The 20,027-nt window shown below is 33.0% G+C and overlaps 1 protein-coding gene and 1 non-coding gene across 2 annotated transcripts; one reads left to right on the top strand and one right to left on the bottom strand.

The window, feature by feature from the left end:
- Positions 1-455: 455 nt before the first annotated feature.
- LOC111890937 (O-fucosyltransferase 15) lies at positions 456-3,875 on the bottom strand. Its single transcript, XM_023887012.3, has 10 exons — positions 3,316-3,875; positions 2,938-3,027; positions 2,749-2,854; positions 2,578-2,639; positions 2,399-2,487; positions 2,085-2,205; positions 1,856-1,999; positions 1,423-1,742; positions 1,108-1,348; positions 456-951 (listed from the first exon to the last, which is right to left on the bottom strand). The coding sequence occupies exons 1-10, from the start codon at positions 3,529-3,531 to the stop codon at positions 616-618; spliced, it is 1,725 nt and encodes a 574-aa protein (XP_023742780.1). The 5' UTR covers positions 3,532-3,875; the 3' UTR covers positions 456-615.
- A 13,625-nt stretch (positions 3,876-17,500) lies between these two features.
- On the top strand, positions 17,501-19,825 carry LOC111891044 (uncharacterized). The gene is made up of 7 exons (XR_008225018.1): positions 17,501-17,548; positions 17,649-17,726; positions 18,053-18,091; positions 18,250-18,312; positions 18,561-18,614; positions 19,482-19,550; positions 19,672-19,825. It is a non-coding gene; the product is annotated as an uncharacterized LOC111891044 (transcript).
- Positions 19,826-20,027: the final 202 nt, after the last annotated feature.

The following is a 20,027-nucleotide window of genomic DNA, read 5'->3' on the forward strand; positions in this document are numbered from 1 at the left end:
ATGAATTCGTGTACTAACGTAATTTATCAAACAGGGTTTGATGACTATATGAGTTTCTTGTGCTCGATTCCAAACACCAATCCGAAATTCATCAAAACCGTAATCGGGGAACCATGCTCACACTCCTTCCATGCACCATCAGATCTAAACATCCCTTCGGTCACCATTTCATCACTCAAGGGATCACAATTAGTGAGAAGAACAATCAAGAATGTTGCAGAAAAGGTGGAGACCTACGTGTGTGCGGTGATGCCACCCCATGGAGTGTCAGTTGAATTAAATCCACCATGGTTCACCATAATCCCACAAGGCACCCAAGATTTGGAAGTCAAACTCATCGTTACACAAGCAAATGATTCATTTAGCCATGGTGAGATTATACTAACGGGAAGTTTGAAACACATTGTAAGAATACCCCTTTCGGTATTACCTATCTCCATGTAAAACAATCAATCTTGATTATGTAAGAATAAAGGTGTTTGTTATCTTTATATAAAAATATTACTTTTACATTCATTGTATCTCAATGATTAGAACCTATCTCATCATATAACATACAAATGGTGAAAGATTAATGTAATAAACGAATGAGAGAGAAAGAAATGATTACAACAATTATCGAGGGCGAATATGTAAAGTAGCTTCTTGTGTATTGCACATACATTCACTGCAACGAGGGTATCTATATACACTCCTTCCCACGGGTCGGGCGAAGACCCGTTTGTTTTGTCTAACCGCTTTTCTAATTCGGGTCTCGAACATCTTCCACTCGATCGTATTGTTCTTCAAAAATATGTCTGCAAGTCTGCGTTTATTTGGTCGAATCGTCGGCATTTTCCCGCCACCGTAGTATACTCTGTAACCCGATACCAAAGATGATAGCTGACTTCCTGAATCGGTCATGGCGAATACATCGGATGCTGTACACGTTATAAAATCTAGCGCCGCTAGCTGCAAAAAATAAGAAAGAATTTGAAACCGATGGAAAATTCTCGAATTAGGGCAAAAAAAAAGTAGATGGGTGATTTCATTCTTCCTTTTTATAATAACTTTTCTCAAATTAGGGTAAATTTGTAGTTTTGAAAGAGAAATAGATGATCGATTTACCTGAGACGAGAAGTTCAAGAATGGTTGGATTTCCGATGATGAAAGCAGGTTTTCTTTAGTGACCATATTAGGAAACAGAGTGGTTAAAGCTTTTAATCTCGATTTTCCTCCATAAATCTGTGCACCTGCTAGAAAGATTCGTGTTTCGCGCTTGAAACCAAGCCCAGCAAGCATAAGCACGGTTTCTTCCGGCATTAATGGACATAAACCATCTGCTTTAAGTCTTTCCGGAGAGGGTGACCTGAAATCGGATTCAAAGGGAGATTTTAGGGTTTCGAGCGTAATTCATACAAGTACGAACAGACGAATTCATACTTGGTGGTGTTCTTGAGCTCCGTTAATCCGGGAAAATGGATTTCACGATATGCTTCAAGCTCCTTCCTTTCTTCTTCACCCCCACCAAAATCACATAAAGAATGAGCCACCATGTCGATTTCAAACCTCAGATGTAGACCCAAGTATCGAAAATCTTTTTTAATTTTTCCCTTTGATTTTGCAAACGACCCTACTAGATTTTCATCCAATAATCCCGAATGCGACGCATTTTGACGCATTCTTTGAATGAGCAAAGCAGCTGTTGCTTGAATTTTTGGAGTAAACTGAAGCGCATGAAAATTACATCTACATCGGAGTCTCTGTTTCAAATCCCCAAATTACAAAAAACCATTTAAGCAAATCTATCTTGAATACATGAATTTACCAATAGATTAACCATAGTCATTATACCAACGATTAGATGATCTAATACCTGCAAGTGATATGGTATTGGATCAGACGCCAATCGATTCCCAAATCCCACAAAGTGAACGACTCGATTCTTCATTAAAAGTGGAAGAATATATTTCAAATAAAAACTGGGTTTTGCCTCTTTTGCAATATCAACATCCGTCACCTATCATAGTTTAAAAAACACAAAAAATCAAATATTTGTTACAAAATTGACAATTTTGAGAAACATAAATCCATAAATCACTCACCACACTACCAATGGCTTCAAGATCCAATGACTTTAACTGTTTTGGCAATTCCTTCACTATACGAATATCAGGTTTCATGTAGTCGATAAAATAGTCCTCCTGATAGATATCTCCAAATTGACTACAAAAATACAATATTTGACTTTAATGAGAATTATTATTTGAAGTTCAATGTTGTAGAAACAAATGAAACACAGCAATGATACTAGCAATAAAGCAGAAAACAATGAAAATAGAATGTTATAGCCTATAAATAAACATATAAATGAAAGTATTTTGTTATTTTGTGCATTTAACCCAACTCGAGTTATTACCTAATATCTCTCCAAACGCTACTGAACATAAAGCTTGGGATAACTAGAGTTGCATTAAGTAATCTTGCAACTGCAACAATATTGCAGACCTGTTACAAATAAACCCGAAAAAAAAAATCGTTCTTGCAAATTGTTACAAATGAAAAAACATTGAATTAGTGAAATTAAACATAACTTACAGCTACACGTTGCTGATTTATGCCACCATTTGCAGTAACCATTATGTAACCATTGTTTCCCTCTGAACAATATGAAGTGAAACACAACAAAATAAAAGATATATCCCCTAAAATACAAAGTAAATCATGTAAGTTTTGATTATTTGAATATCAAAAAGAGAGAAAATTCACCACTTGGTTTCCAAACACGTTGATCAGAACAAGGTTGCCATGATGCAGCAACAGCGTGATAGGGTTCCAACCATAAATCTTTGGGCTCGATAGATTTGTATTGATTCTGAAAATAACAATAATAAGCAACAAAATATGAGAAAAACATATTTTTATAACAAAATGTTGAAGGTTTAAGTAATCACTTACTTCTGCTAATGCATGAGCAGCTTTATACAACAGCCTTGCATAAGCGGTTTTATGTGGCTTCTTTCCTTTACTAATCTTTCTCAGTTCTTCCTGAAAGTTGAAAACCGGAATCAAGCTAAAACAAGATCTTAATTCGATTATACAGCAAAATGCAGAAGAAAACGCCATTAGAACATTCAATTTCAGCTCAAAACATCAATGATCTGTAAGACTATGACGGATTGATTAGACTACCAATCGAACGGAATTAGTTATTCCCAATTGAAATAATCCAAATTTTTACCCAAATTAGTGGGGTTTTAGCACAATTCAACACGAAGGATCAAAGATCCACCGACAATCGGAAAGAATGAGAGAAACAATTATTGATTAAATTACCGGAAGCGAGACTGTGGAGGAGTTCGATTTCAAGAACCGCAATTTGAGACCTTTAACAGGACCCGAATCTTGGATCCGAGAAAGCATCCAGAAATTCATGAGAATGAAGAATGCGAGAAGAATCCCAAATGCTAAACGGCTTCGATTCGAAGCTATCTTGAACCCCAGCACTTTTTTCTTCATCGTATGCATCTTGTGCTGCTGTTTTTGCTCCATATTTACAAATCCCGATGAACATTTACTAAAAAACGAACTTGATTTATGTCTTAGATTGATTCATGTATAACGAAAATGAGAGTATTTGTGATTTGGAGCTTTGGTTTCGTCTCTACTAGCTTAAACAAAATTGGGGATAAAGGAGACAGATTTTACTATTTTAGTGAGAAGTTATGGATACCCAAATACAGGTTTTTCAAATCTTTCTTGAGATGAAAATGGAAGGGAAAATTCTCAAGATCGATATTTATTTTTCTTTTTAGGTATCAATTTGTATGTCACTTCTTTTCACATTCTTTTTGGTAGAATTTGCAACTTTTGATGGCTTAGTTAAATCTGGATTTCTTGGATATCAGTGAAAGAAAAGTTAAATGTGATTTTCTTGAATAAGTATAAAATATTCTCTTCATATAAACATCTTTTTTTAATATATGTTTTTTAATCAAATTAACTATTTTTTATTAACTAAGCAAATTAAATTATTAATTATTAATAAATGATATACGCATAACTAATTTTAAGTTACTTGGGTTATTTGATAAAAAAAAATTATAAAGTTAACATTTTTTTTACCAAAGTGGGAATTAAATATTAGCAAAAGTCATAGCACTTGTTGCGCAAGTTCATTATTTGGATAAATCCAATTGTGCAATTGGAAAATCTGGATCGGACAATTTAGTTTGAATATTCGGATTTTTAAAATAGTTTTCAACAAAAATGAATTATTATTTTTGATTTCAGATTAATTTTAGTGTATAAAATAAGAACAAAATAACAATTTACTAGTTATTTATTTATAATATATCTATAACTATTTATTAATTTTGTAATATATTTTTTCAAATAGGTTCAAAAGTTTCTTCTAATAAAAAACATTAATATGCATTTTGTTAGTAGTTTATAAATTTTCTTAGTAGTCTATTAATTATTAAACTATAATATACATTTTTAGTAATTTATAAATTTTAAAGCACAACTAAATATTATGTTTTTGTTTCTTCTCTAAAATTTGGTAATATTACAATTATATGTCATTTTAAAATGTTTCAGTTTTTGAAAACTAAATAATAAAAATCGATCCAACTGAATTATAATTGGATCATCGGATTTAAATTTAGTTTCGATTATTCGGATACATATTTTGAAAACTAAAATCAATTTGGATTCACTTGAGTGGATCGGGTCGAACTGATCCATCCAAACGAACACTCTTAGTTGTGGATTTAGTAGATGGTAGCTAGTAGTTGTTACATGTAAGCTGAAAGCTATAATTTTTATGTATACGAATGTTCGACAAAAGTAGATGAAGCTACTAAAACATTTAAATTATATAAAATGACATCTTTGTCAAATATCAAAATAAAGCAGAATTTTGTATATATGCCTTTGCAAAACATCTAAATATGGTATTTATCCGGCCTAAACTCTAAATATCATATTTGCCCTTTTTAATGTTTTGTAATATCATATATATCTAAATTGATTTTTTTGATAATTTTTATTAATTTAAAATTATTTTTCATAATCTTAAATCATTATAATTAAAATACATTTTAAATAGACAATATTGCCCTTAGTTCTAAATTCCAATACAATACAACAGATCAGGTTGAAGTTAATTATGATTACAACCTGGATTCTTTCATATCGCAACCTCTTACTTACGATTGCAACATCCTCATATTTCCTCTGTTGTCACAACCTCATACATTCAATTACATCACCAATATAAGCTTGAATTTCAAAAGTAGAACCAGACAAATCTCCATAACTTCATAAGTAAAACACATTAATAATGAGTTGAAACAGTTAATTATGGTTAATAGGGGCAATTTGGGTATAACAGTCAATTAGTGCATGAAACGTTGAAATGTTATAGTAAACTTTGTGATGCTTTGTAACACCTTTGTTCTGAAAATGTTTGTTTAAGGATTTCAGAGGCCTAGGCTAGGGGCATTTCGGTCTTTTATGGATCTTGAAGTTTTTATTCGATAGGTTTGGGGTCGGGGTGTGTTGCTAGAAGCGTAGGGCTTCTCACCACTTTTTCGTGGATATAAAGTTCATCGGAAACAGACTTAGAACGAAGGAGTTATAGCACTTTGAAGTTATTGGCAATATTGGTCCTTAATGGAGAAAGATGGCAAGAAAGGACCTTGCATGCAAGGTGGCCAACGCAAGAGTACACCCAACGTAAGGTTGGGTTACACCCAGCGTATAAGGTCATAAGGTCGTAGGTGTTTTCTGGTGTACGCCCGGGGTACAGGATGTACGCCCAGCGTACGTCCATTCTCCAGAAACCCTAACTTTTGGGGTGAGCCACTATATAAGGAATATAATGGCTCAAACCCTAGCCTCCTTATTTGTCCCCCAACCTCAGAGAAACCCTAGAACGACTCATCTCTTCATCCTTGGGTGATTTTGACCTCAAGAAGCTCATTTTGGTGGTGTAAGCTTGGAAGAAGAAAATAGGAAGTTGGCAAGGAAGAACTTGGGAAGTTAGTGCTTATAGATCTGGAATAATATCATCTTTTGGAACTCTTTAGAGGTAAAAAGTTCATAACTTTACTTAAGAATGCTTAGATCTATTGTAGTGTGGTTTTGGAGTTATTTTGGTCCCAAGAATGGACCTTTATTATGGAATCTCGTTTGTGAGCTTAGGGTTGCCACCCTCAGAGCTAAAAGGGTCCCATAAGCAGTAAAGTCTCCATCTTGAATGACTTAATGGGTTCATGCATGAGATCTAGCCCTATTTATGGAAGAAGAATATCATTTTGGGATTTTAGGCTTCTTTGGGCCAAGTTAAGTCACAAAGTCAGTGACTTTATGGATTAAGACATGGAAAAGGACTTGGATCTATGTTTGTAGCTTCTAGAGTAGAGTATTAAGCATTTAATGGGAAAGCAACTTAACAGGGGGAGTACGTTGAGCGTACATGCAGGTACACACCATTAGCTAGTACGCTTAAAGTACGTGAATGTATGCCCTGCGTACTTTGTCAGTTTGGGTTTCGTGCTATTGGGCCTCAGATCGGGCCATGCTTTCGACTTTGGGCCTTAGTGGGCCAGTAGAAGTCAGATAGTGTGGGCCAAAAAGATGTTTGGGCTTTGGGTAAGGCCCATTAGAAGGATTGGGCCCGATTTAGCAAATTGGACCATTAGTGGGCTTGGGAAGCTCACCTAGTGTTGGGCCTTTTCATTATGATTTGGGCCTTAGTTATGGACCAAGTTGACTTAGGGGTAGAATGGTCATTCTACCCTATGAAAGGTTATTGAATTGGACTAAGTGATATTTTGGTATTGATAGCTCGGGGAGCCGAAGGATCAGCAGTTCGGGAAGTTCCAGTTAGCAGCCAACGGAGTTTTTAGCAGGACTTCAGCAGTGCAAGGTGAGTCTCCTCACTGTTTGTATGGGTCTAAGGCACCAATGTCGGCCCATTATGTTAATGTATAGCAGGAAGACCCGGGGGTTAGCCCTATACATTATTATGATATAAGTTATGGATTACGATTCAATGCCAGGCGAGCCCCAAGGAATGTTAGTATGCTCGTTATACTTGTTGTCTGTGTGATACTTGTATGTGCCTGGTAGGGAGGTGAGTGTGGGCTAGGTCCCACATCTCATCACTAGCTGAGTATGGACGGGGTTCCGTATCTCATTAATAGTCGAGCAGGGGTGGGGCCCGAGATAGGGGAGAAATGAGTGTGGGCGGGGGCCCGTATCTCACTATCAGCGGGAGTGTGGACGGGGTTTCATGACTCATCAATAGCAGGTCAGGGGAGAGGCCCAAGTTAGGCAAGAACTTAGGATAGGAATACGGTAGGGTATGTGTACTTATGTATTAACATGTTTATATGATTGTATGTGTATGACGGACAAGGCCCAGAGACAGGCGGGGCCTAAGAAAAACAGATCTGTATACCGAGCAGGGCTCGATGCCAGGCGGGGCCTGATGCCGGACGGGGCCCGATGCCGGAGCAAGTTCGATGTCGGGCAAGTCCCAATGCAGCGGGCGGGGGCCGAATATATAGCTATATGTCTGGTATGTGGTAGTATGGGGAACTCACTAAACTTCATGCTTACGGTTTTTAGTTTTGGTTTCAAGTACTTCCGGTAGCGGAGGGAAGAGCTCAGGATGATCGCATGGCACACACCAAGAAGTTTTAAGTCTGGGATGTTTACTCTGATAAAATAAATATGTTTGAAATGATACTTGGTTTTATATAAGGATTTATGTATGACTTGATTATGGTTGATTGATAATTTTAAAACGAAAATTTTAGGATGTTACATGCTTCGTCGTGCATATATCGCTTAGTATTATCTTTGTAAAAAAACTGATTGATGGTTTATAAAGTTTGCATTTACTGCACATAAAAGTCTCATTTTATTGTCCTGTTTATCATTAATTGGAGGCTTGATCCATCAAAGTGGTTTTACTCTCTTACATATGAAATATGTCATGAATGAAGTAAGTTTCTTGCATTAATTCATTTTGATCCAACAGAAATAAAATTAGAATTGAACTATCAAGAGTAAACCATAATTATCTATCTACTTTCAAGAATAAGCCAACACTAGAACCAACATTTATGAAGATGATAACCAAAATTCAAATCGATTTACCCCAAAAAAAAACAAATTGATTTACCCCAAAAATCCAATCGTTTTACCCTAAAAATCCAAATCAATTTACCCTAAATATCACTTTCAGATGAACACTTCCAAAAAAACAAAATCGATTTACCTATCAATCAATGCTATGAACGAAGAAGAGTCACATACATTAGATTATATTGTGGTTGACGAACTGGTGTCGCACCTTAATGAAGAGTGTGTTGCACCTGAAGGAAGAGTGAGTGTGTCGTGTGTGTGTGTGTGGAAGACGTAGACCATATCAGAAAGAGTCGATCTCCAATTCTTCATCTATGTGATCAGGATTATTGGTTGATCCAATGTATGATTAAATAGCTAATTAGATTTTTTTGATAAATTAATATGATTATAAAATATAAAAATGATTAAAAATGTTTAAAAAACATTTTAAAAATATATTTAGGCAAATCCGATATTTTAAGAGATTAAGAAGGGCAAATACGATATTTAAAGTTTAGGCCGAGCAAATATGATATTTCGACATTTAACAAGGGTATATACAAAATTCTCCCTTAAAATAAAAACATAATTTAAAAAATAATAATTAAGTCAATTAGCAAAAATATAAAAAAGTTTTTTGATAAATAATATTTGAAATGGCTTTTATTTTTGGAGCTTTTTTAAAAATTCAAAACTAAAAGCTCTCAAACTATGGGCGTGTTTGGCAAAAGTAGGTGTTAGCTGGAAGCGGGTAGCGGTTAGCTGGTAGCTGGTAGCGGTAAGCTGTAGCTTTTATTTGTTATATGAATGTTTGGCAAAAATAGCTAGAAGCTTTTGAAATATATAAAATTACATAAAAGGACAATTGATTAAAATAAATAAATATATAAATATATAAATATATTTGTAAGGGTAATTATGGAAATTGATTTCAAAAGCTCAGGAGTGTTTTGTTAAACGCTACATGAAGTAGCTTTTAGAATCGGAGCGTTTTGTTAAAACTAAAAGCTAAACGTTCGTATTGCCAAACGAAGTTTTTTGTTTAAACTAGTGCGTTTTATTAAAAGATAAAAGCTATAAGCTCCCAAACGATTTCAAAAGCTCCGTGCCAAACACGCCCTATATGTCGAACATGTTGCTTGTAAACATGAATAATTTATTTATGGAAAGATTACAAAAGAATGTGCACAAAATTTGGTTTAGTTTTTTCTTGTTAAAGTTATAAGATAACTTTCAAAGACAAAAAAGAAAAGAAAAAAGGGTTGCATCATGCCCGTGACCAAAGAATCAAACAAAATGTAGATCTTGTGAATATTATATTTTGCTAAATTTGTATTAAGATCTCTTCAGTCTTCATGAAAATTGTCCTTTCACATGCATTTCAGAGTACTCAAGATTCATTCTATTTTTATTATATTGTTTTCATTTTATGCATAAAAATAGTATGGTCATAATTTTTCACCATAGCAAACCTACCTTGTTTTGTTTAATAATGCTATTGGATATCATCAACGTGTGCATCATGCTCTACTTATCGTTTTTTTTAATGTTTATATTATGTAAAATTGGTTTAAAACTACAACATTACTCAAATAATAGATTCTGACATACCTAATAAAAATATAAACATTAACAATGACATTAATATTTAAAAGAATTACTTCAAAATGAAATAGCACCCTAAAAATCCTACATGTGAATTATGCAAAATAAAATAACTAAAACTGACAGGTCATATTCTGTAATTTCCATAAAAAGGTATATAGGTTGTAAAGTCTAAAAAATTACTACTTCAAAGAACACTCGAGAATTAGAGAATGGAGATTTAGTAAAAGTTGTTGTATTTGTGTGATAACAAATTATATCAATTACAACTTATTTTAATAAAAGTCGTAATTTTGTTTTTCAATTTTGTCTATAAGGCAGCATGAAAAACTCAAAAACTAAAATTAATAGCAATGTTTTAAAAATCAGTTTGAACTGGCCGGTCGAACTGATTGGACCGGGAACTGGGAAAACGAGCGGTTCAACTATCACCAGTTTTACATTGATTTCTGAATTGAATAGAACCGGCCGGTTTTTAGAAAAAAACTGGTTGAACCGGTTAAGACAAACCGGTTGAACCGGTTAAACCGAATAAAAACACATGAAAAAAAACCATTTATATAATAAAATTTGGTGATTTTTTTCATATCTATTTATTTTTCTCTAAATAAAAACATATGGTAAATGTTATAAAGTTTTTTGATGTGTTTGTATTAATCTAAAACTATATTTCGTTACGGTATTATACTTTATTTTCTTTTTGACGTATATGGATTGATGTAAAAATACTAAATCTTACGGTTATGTGTTATTTTATTGTATTTTGATTCATCTACTACTTATTTTTATGTGTATTTTTAATATTTGAACTCGTAAACATCAAATTCATGATTTATATATGTACGTATCTATAGGAAAATAGAAAAAAAAAATGAAAAATATAGAAACCGGTTGACCCGGCGGTCAAACCGGTTAAACTGGTTGAACCGGGAACCGGTCACCATACCGGTTCAACTAAAAAACCGGTTTTTAAAACGTTGATTAAGAGAAAGATTATATATTTAAAAAAAAAGGAAAATTGATTAACCTAATCCTTATAAACATGGTTATTAATAAAAAAAAAAACCACTTCATTTTTTTTTTTTTGTAAAAATTACCACATACTCTAGAAGATCATATTCCGGAGCGCGTAATTTCTTTCAGGACTTCAGATCCGAAATACGATATTTCGAGGTATTTATGATGTTGTTCCAGAGTTGGTGCTGGTTGGTGGGATATTGGTCGGGAATCTGACACTCGTATGTTCCGAACTGATAAAGTGTATTTCGGACTACAGTCCGACATGGTCGTACATTCCAGAGTGATATTCCAGAGATCTGTAATTACGGTATTTGTCTAGTTTTGTTCCATATATGCAGTATATTTGTGTGTTTGATACTTTCCATAAACGTTTTGGAATGAGTATTTATACGGGATTTTTTCGAGTGCCAATTTCTAGTGAAGAACAATGGCAACGTATCGACGGAGGTATGCAGTATCTTGCTCCAGACTACACATGCTTTGATATAGATATACACAATGATATCAACTTCGTTGGGTTAGGTACGTTGGTTGCTTCCAAATCCAAGTTACACAGTGATCAAATTCGTCTATCTTTTCAATGTCCTGGATCAAATATAGTTATGCAGATTCTTGACGATAGTGATGTTAGATACTTTCTTAGTTTTGTTAGTACTATGCCTCCTAACACGTTATAATTATTTGTTGTTAATAATGTTATGGAAAGTGGTACTAATCGATCTCCCAGAGAAAATCGTTCTAGAAATGGTTCTTCCGGTGCTGGAAGTAACTAAATTTGTAATTTATTACCTATAACAACCAACCATGTTCCTTCTTACAATGACTATATCGATGGGGGTAATTATATGTCTAAAGGCAAGGTTATTGTTCACGCTGACCTTACTGTTGATGTTGATGAATCTGCGAATGATGAGGCAAAACTAATGATGTTGGTTGATGATAGTAATATAGTTCTTCATGGAGAGTCAACTGATAATTTTTAGAGCTACACTGAAGTTAATGGTGATGATCATGACGGTGGAGAGGATGAAATTGATCCCTTACAACCCCGAAAAGCATAATAGGAAAAGTTTCCTTTTTATTTTTCTGATTCTGAAGACACACAACCCACCCATTGGGGTATGTCTGAACGTTTACCATTACCCGAATTAGCTCAACAAAAACGTTGTAACATCCCAAAAATCAAAATAAATTTTTCATTTTTAAAATCCAACCAAAATCCATAATTGTTTATAAAAACATTGTTTCCAAAGATAATAGTCACATCCAAAATAACAAGTCATAAAATCAGAAGGATGTGCACGATCACGCCTTTGCTTTTCCTCGATCATCTGAAGTACCTGAAACATAAAACTTAAACCGTAACCCAAAGCTTATTGAGTTGACCCAAATTCCACTCAACAGAACATATATACAAAACACATATCGGGTCTACAACCTAGTGGTTGGATTACCCCCGGCCCACAACCTTTCGGTTGGATTGCCTAATGTCAATAGTTCAGCCCCACTGAAATCTGACATCATTGATTCGATCAGCAACACGACATTCTTTCTACACTCGATCTTATAGAGAGTTGGGAATTGGTTCTTAAATGTACCTCCTTCCACCCAATCGTCCATCCAGAAGAGGGTGTTATCCCCATAGCACATCTTCCTTTTTAGAATGTTAGCAAAACAAAGCCTAATTTTTTGGATGTCTGATTTTGCCCTAGCGATATTATTCCACACATTGGAGATAGATTTCTTTAAAAGATAATCAGTTGGCTTATCGGCCAAGTAGTGGATGTAACTCATAACTTGACTCCATAGTGCATTATTATATGTCTTCAGCCGCTACCACCACTTTATTAACAGGGAAACATTGAGGGAATGCAATGCACCCATTCCGAGCCCACCTTTATCCATATTAGCGATTACATGCTTCCAAGAAACCCAATTGATTTTTTATTTAATCTCATCCCCACCCCAAAGGAAACGTCTCGTAATGCTTTCAAGATTATCAAGAACACAAGCAGGCGCTTCGAAGAGAGAGGGAGAGAGAGAGAGAGAGAGAGAGAGAGAGAGAGAGAGGAGAGAGAGAGAGAGAATAGGTGTGAATGTTTCCTAGAACCGCCTTAATCAATGTTAATCGGCCCCTAAACGACAATGTTCTAGACTTCCAATGATACAACTTAGATTTGAACTGGTTAGTGATCGACTTCCAATTTTTTATCAGAATCATGTTTGATCCGACGGGCACATCGATAATTAAAGGGGAGATTACTAGCTTCACAACCTAGAAGATTAGCCTAGTTGCTGATTTTCGGTATTGGTAGCCCTGGTTTCAACGACCGTATACTTACTGAAATTCACCTTCAAACCTGGTGAAGATTGTATCTAGACTACTCCCCAACGAATAATGCATCATCTGTATAGAACATGTGAGACAATAAGGGTCCATTGCCGAGAAATTTAACGCCTTTGAACAACCCTTTATCGCATGCAACCTTCATAGCAACATTTAATCCCTCCATGAAAATTATGAAGAGGAACAGAGACAACATATCACCCTAGCGAACGCACCCGCGAAAGTCAAATTCGTCTTTTGGAGACCCATTGAAAATGACAGAGCCTCGGGATGAAGATAGACATATTAATGCATAAGAAGTGAACCTCTAGCAATCTCAAGCAAATCTGAAGTCAACTCAAGTATGAGATTAGAAGATGTTCTGAAGTCCTTTCAATTCCGGGATGAAGATATTCCGAAGTCAGAGTCTGTACAAGCATTTAATGTTTTTTTGTCTTTTGTTGATGTAATAGTTTTTAGGACTAATTCAGTAAATCTTTTAAGTGTCAGATTTGTCAAACAATTAGAATTAACTAGTCCTTAGAATGTATCTCGGTTTGTACCATGTCTTTCCTTTACTATTTAAGGAGTAGATATTTGCATGAATAACAACCAAGAATAGCAACAATTCTATATTCTTTTCACATCAAGTTCAAGCTCTCTTGCAAGTTAAAAAGTTCTTTCATTTACATTCTACTTGTTCTAAAATCATCTTTACTTTGATCATACTCAGTCTTCTTTCATTTTCACTTGAATACTTTGTTGAATATTATCTTCAAGTCTTGACTGGTTTACCAGACTTGACAAGACCAACTCATTAGAAGCATACATTGATCTTAAACGTTAACTCAAGGTTTGAGTTCCCAAACCTTGTCCACACATTGAATTTGTACTCACAAGACACCCTCTAATCCATCACCTCCATTCAAGATATTCCTAGTTGACAGAATCGAAGGCTTTATCGAAATCTACCTTAAATTGTAGAATTTTTTCTTTCATCAATTTGGCCCAAGAGCATACCTCATTGGTAATTAGAGGCTTGATTAATATATTGCGACCTTCCTCATAAGCAAACTGAGATTCCACAATGACAATACGGATTAAAGCTTTAAGCCGAGTAGCATGAACCTTGGCTAGAATTTTATACAACGCTTCAGTTAAACTAGTAGGGTGGTAGTCACTAAGGAAGACGGGATTTATTACTTTGTTTGCCAAGGTGATGAATAACACGTGGCAGCCTTTGGCTAAAGTATCGTGAGCTTCAAAGTGTTTAACCACATCCATGACATCCATATGAATCAAATCCCACTAGGTCTTGAAGAACTTAAATGTAAATCCATCGGGTCCCAGCCTCCCAGGGCCATTTGAGTATTCTATTTTTTGCTCCATATTTTAATTATCTTAATTATCAACGAAAATACTGTAAAGCATATTAATTATTTTAATTTTTAATATATATATATATATATATATATAGAGAGAGAGAGAGAGAGAGATAGAGAGAGAGAGAGAGAGAGAGTTAGGTTCAAATGTTTTCACTATCTATTGTGTGCCTGTATGATTGATTCTGGACCAATCATTTTAGTTATTTTAAGAAAGTAATTAATGCTTATTAAATACTGAAGATGTAATTAATACCTATTATATCTTCAACATGTAATATGCATTAATTACTTTTTTAAAATAACTAAAATGATTGGTCCAGAATCAGTCATACATGCACACAATAGATAGTGAAAACAAAATAACCTAACCCTATATATATATATATATATATATATATATATATATATATATATATATATATATATATATATATATATATATATATGAAAGAACGATTTGGATATTTTGCTTTGCTTTGATCTCCAAGTTGTATCAATATAAGGAATCATTACCCTTTTTAAAATCAATCAATCAATCATCTCTAATAAATAAAGAACTTTTTTGCCACATGACATGCTTTCTTTCAATTTGACAAATATCAATTTGTAGTAATTTTGAATTAATTGTTTTTCCACATGTCATTTTATGGGTTTTCCGATTTTATTAAATTTCATATAATATTTTAATGCAATAATTGCAATAAATATAGTAATAAATGGACATCAGTTTCATTAACTAGTTTGCCTTCTAATTTCACAAATTTTAAATTAAAGTTTATTAGTTTCTTTTGTTTATTTATTTAAATTATTTGTTTAAATTATTTTAGTTTTAATAATTCATTATTTTTTTATTTTCTTATAAATTAAAAGTTCTTAATTATTTAGACCTTCATATTTAATTTTTTTTTAAATTAACTCATATAATACGTGGTCCCACAACTAGTCAAACATTATATATAGTGATAATCTTCACCAATGTTTTAAAAACCGGTTTTTTAGTTGAGCCGGTATTGTTATAGGTTTCCGATTCAACCGGTTTAACCGGTTCGACTGCTGAGTAAACCGGTTTTATATAAATTTCATCTTTTTAAGTATTTTCATTCACATACATACATATACAAATCAAGATTTTGATGTCCACAAGTTCAAACATTAAAATACACATAAAAACAAGTGGTAGATCAATCTAAATACATTAAAATAACTCATAACCATTAGTTTTATATCAACACATGTGCATTAAAAAGAAAATAAAATCCTAGATAAATATAAATGCATCAAAAAACTTCATAACATTTATCATGTATTTTTATTTAGAAAATTTTTAATAAATGTGAAAAACTATCAAAGTTTATTATGCAAAAGGTTTTAATTTCATGTGTTTTTATTCAATTTAACCGGTTCAATCGGTTTAATTGAACTGGTTCAACCGGATTTTTGTAAAAACCGGCCGGTTCGATCCGGTTCAGAAATAAACATAAAACCGATGATAGTTGAACCGCTCCCTTCTTCAATTCCCGGTCCAACCGGTTCGACCGGCCGGTTCAAACCGGTTTTTAAAACATTGATCTTCACGCTTCTTATTCTAAAACCCTACAAACCAAAGTTCCAAAAGTCCAAACCGTGTTTACTGCATCAAGAATTCAAGAGCAAATTCTGTTTTGGTCCTCTTTTTGAAGCAAGAAGCATGGCCGCCATGGAAGCAATTCACGTAAGTATTTCCGAATTTTGAATTTGATTTGTTGCATGTTTGTTTGCTGTTTTTTTTTCTTACTTTATTAGTCACGTGAGTTGAACTTGATTTGTATGCATGTTTTTTGTCTCAATTACAAGTTCCTTAACTGATTAAAGAGGACGAACATATTCTGGTTCTGGTTTTAATAGCAGAATGCCTTCTTCCTTATTGATTTTGCAGCAACAGGAGGAGTTATGGAAGCAGGTCTTCCATGTTTGGACAACAGAGGTATGTGGCACTGATTATCCATGTTAGTTTAGGGTAACTCATTGGGTTTGACATAATGTTCATGACAATAGGGGGAGCTTGAATTGCTTTCTGAATACAAATGGAGCTTCTCAAATCTGGAAGTGAGTTACATTGTACTTTAATTAGTGCTCTCCTCATCCTCATCATATATATAAAAAATTTGATTCATCTTTCTCAAAGTCGATTGCATTGAGAAGATAAATGTAGGATCGAATTCGTTGTAAGTAGAAGTAACCAAGTTAATTTTAAATGCTTCCAGGGTGCATTTAAAGAGGGTGGGGTATTATATGGGAAGACAGTCTACCTCTTCACTTCTACAGAGTGTAAGTAGTGAACAAAACTCATATTTCAAGATTTCTAAAACCTCATGAACCCTAAACTTTTACTGTTTTTTATGTTTTTTTTTTTTTCTTTTTTGGAGTCTTTTTCAGCACAATTGCTCCGATTTGGTGATGAGTGGAAGTTAATCCACATACCTGCAGTCATTGCAGTAAGTGTAGCATGTTTCTTTTTTCTTTTTCCTTTTAAAATATGTATGTTTAGTTACCTTTTAATTCCACTATATATTGAGAACAGGTTGTATCTCCATTTCCGCCTTCTGATAAGATTGGAATTGCGTCTATACAAATGGGATATGAAGAAATCCTTGACATGAAAGATATGAATATGGATTGGGTCCCATATATTCCATTGGGGAAACGGTAGTGAATATCTTTTTTTTTTTTACCAATTATTTAATGTTCATTGAAAGTGGTTGGTTACATTGACAACATGAATCTCATTCATACTTACAGGGGTTGTTTGGATGAAAGGATTAAACCTCAAATTTTCATGCTAAGTTCAAGTGTCCAAAAAGGGTAGGTTAAGATTCCATTTCCACAAAAGTAACTTTGATCTTTATATTAATTTGCTCATACACTGGATGATGAGAATATTTGTGATTTCTACTAGCTAGGTTGGGTAAATGTAAATGTTACTCTTGCTCTTCCATGTTTTATCTTCAAAAAAATGTTGCTGACTATACTATGCGATTTTGATTTTGATTTTGAAGCAGGGATGGGTTAAGACATTTGAATCCGAAGAAATTTGAATACTGCTTACCATGTAAATAGATATATACATAAAGTTTTGTAATTACAATTAACAAGTGTTTATAAAATTTCTCGGAGTTGGAATAAGTTAATAATGTTTTTACTTTTTACAGACGTATATAATCAATCCCTCAAAGGAAGATGAGAGTATTAGTCTAAATATCGTGTATCCTCCATTGGAACCAAACCCTGTAAGTTGCCTTTCTCACTTGTCTCCTCAGGGTTTTGTTTTGCTTCTTTATTTTCATTTGTTTGTTCATTTTAGCATCCTACCTTAATTTGTATTCCTTTTTCTTATTATAATATTCTACCTTGAAAGTAGAATGCTGGAATAGAATCATGAAAGTAGGATGTTGTAATAAACAAATAATTGCAACTACATTGCCATGTCTTGTTGAATGAGTATATATCATTTCAATTTGATGTCATCATCCATCAGTACCTCTCTCTCTCTCTCTCTCTCTCTCTCTCTCTCTCTCTCTCACACACACACATTAATGTTCTTGATTTTCTATAGGTTGTCACCAAGTTTGATTGGGAGTTGGATGATCTTGAGGTGAGACATAATCCCACAAACACACACACACAAAAAGTTGTATTATCTTTTGGTTTGTCATATACGTATTTTTTCTTTTGTAAAGTTGGTTTTAATGCCCTGATCATGGTTTATATATATATATAATTGGTATGGGTGATCTTGTAATGGTTTTGTAGAAACTCACTGGTCTGCTGATTGATGAAAAGAAATTGACTGAAGATCAGAAGGATGCCTTCAAGGTAAACAAATTAACTTCTTAATTAACTGAGTAGTAGTCAAAAAAAAAAAAAAAAAAAAAAAAAGAGTAGTAGTCAATAGTCATGGCTAAATGCAAAAACCAATAGCAACGTCGCACTTTGTAAAATCCAAGTGCTTGGAGTAGCAATGCTTTTTTATTTTCTGACTTTTCTCTGTTAAGTCCTTCCAGCATTAATGTTCAATTCATCTTTATTGGATTCTTTTTTTTTTTTTTTTTTTTTTTGTATAGAAACATGTCGAGGAAAAGGTTGAAGAAGCAAAAAGAGCTATCCAGCTTGCAAAGGTGGGTAACTTTCTCAAATTAATTAATTAAGGGGTTGTTTGTTCCAAAAAAAACTATATTTTTTAGTTTTTTTAGACATCTTGTAGCCTAAAAAAATACATATATCTTTAAGTTTTTTAGTTTTTTTAATTTATATTTATTCCAATTTTATTAATGATAAATAATTTGAAAAAAAATTACAATACTTAAAAAAAATGTTCAATGACACAAATATGATATTTTTGACAAATTTATAAATAAAGATTTATTACAATAATGGTCGTTGAAGTTATTTATATAAATATGAAAAAAAAAATCATAATATATTCTTATATTTTTTTTGCCAAAGTTTATATTACATTATTTAATACAATATCGTTAATTTCTTAAAAAAATATTTATAGTACGTTTTTAATTGATTTAATTGATAAAATCAAAGTTGATCTAGATTTGTTAAAACATTCGTTGATTCCTAATTACAATGTTTAGGTATATATAACTTTACAGCCAAAATTATTGGTTTTTATCAAATATATACATTAATTTTTACTATTTTTATTCACTTTTTATACAATAATACATAAAAGTTGATTTAGATTTGTTAATTATTTATAACAAAATCATAAAAATATTAAAAAATCACTTTGAAGTTTAAAAAAATATATTTATTTAGATTTTAGTTTATTTTAGTAGCACGGACATATTAAAAAAACAAACAATCTTATTTTTTAAACTGCAGATATTTTGTCTACCTCTTCTACTGCAGAGATTTACAAATGTGATCCGCAGACTACAGACATTTTGCCTAATAAAAAACAAATACCACCTAATTGTTCATTTATCTTATTTTCTCGAGCTTGGTCTAAGTGTTTGTATTTGTGGTCAAAGGAAAAGCGAGAAGAAACGTGTGCAGAGATAATTCGTGCATATGAGAAGATGGAGTTCTATAAATTCAAGGTGACTTTGATATATATATATATTATATATTTTTTCTTTAAAATTATCAGAAAATACATATAATACATCATGTCTACGTAAGCTTGTGTTTATCACGTGTTTGTGTGTGTTTTCCTTGCAGTCTCCATTCATTAACCGGTACTACGGAAGCGCACATCACCTACTTTGACTAAAATTCCAAGCGTACAAATGTTTTGTTTTCTAGAATTTGATTATGAAGCAATGATTCTAAGTTCTAACTAAAGTATGTGAAATTGTTCATGTTCGCATCTCTATAAATATATGAACAAGTTTTGAAATGTGTTATACTATTGCTTCTTCCCATGCTTTGCTTTTAAACCTAGCTATAAAACTTGTCTGCTGTCTTATACCAGTGTGCCTTATAAAATTTCACCATTCTCAAATATGTGAGGATTTAAAAGTAATTCGTCACACTCGTTCACAATTAAATGTCAAGACAAAAATTATACCATTTAA

The sequence above is a fragment of the Lactuca sativa genome, chromosome 7 (genome assembly GCF_002870075.4).
Source record: "Lactuca sativa cultivar Salinas chromosome 7, Lsat_Salinas_v11, whole genome shotgun sequence".
In the NCBI taxonomy this organism is placed as follows: Eukaryota; Viridiplantae; Streptophyta; class Magnoliopsida; order Asterales; family Asteraceae; genus Lactuca; species Lactuca sativa.

Excerpts from the sequence above, each read along its gene's own strand:
- LOC111890937 (XM_023887012.3), bottom strand. The coding sequence starts at position 3,531 with ATGGAGCAAAAACAGCAGCACAAGATGCATACGATGAAGAAAAAAGTG. Across the intron at positions 2,640-2,748 it reads ACGTGTTTGGAAACCAAGTG|AGGGAAACAATGGTTACATA; the intron begins GTGAATTTTCTC and ends CATATTGTTCAG. Across the intron at positions 2,488-2,577 it reads TAAATCAGCAACGTGTAGCT|GTCTGCAATATTGTTGCAGT; the intron begins GTAAGTTATGTT and ends TATTTGTAACAG.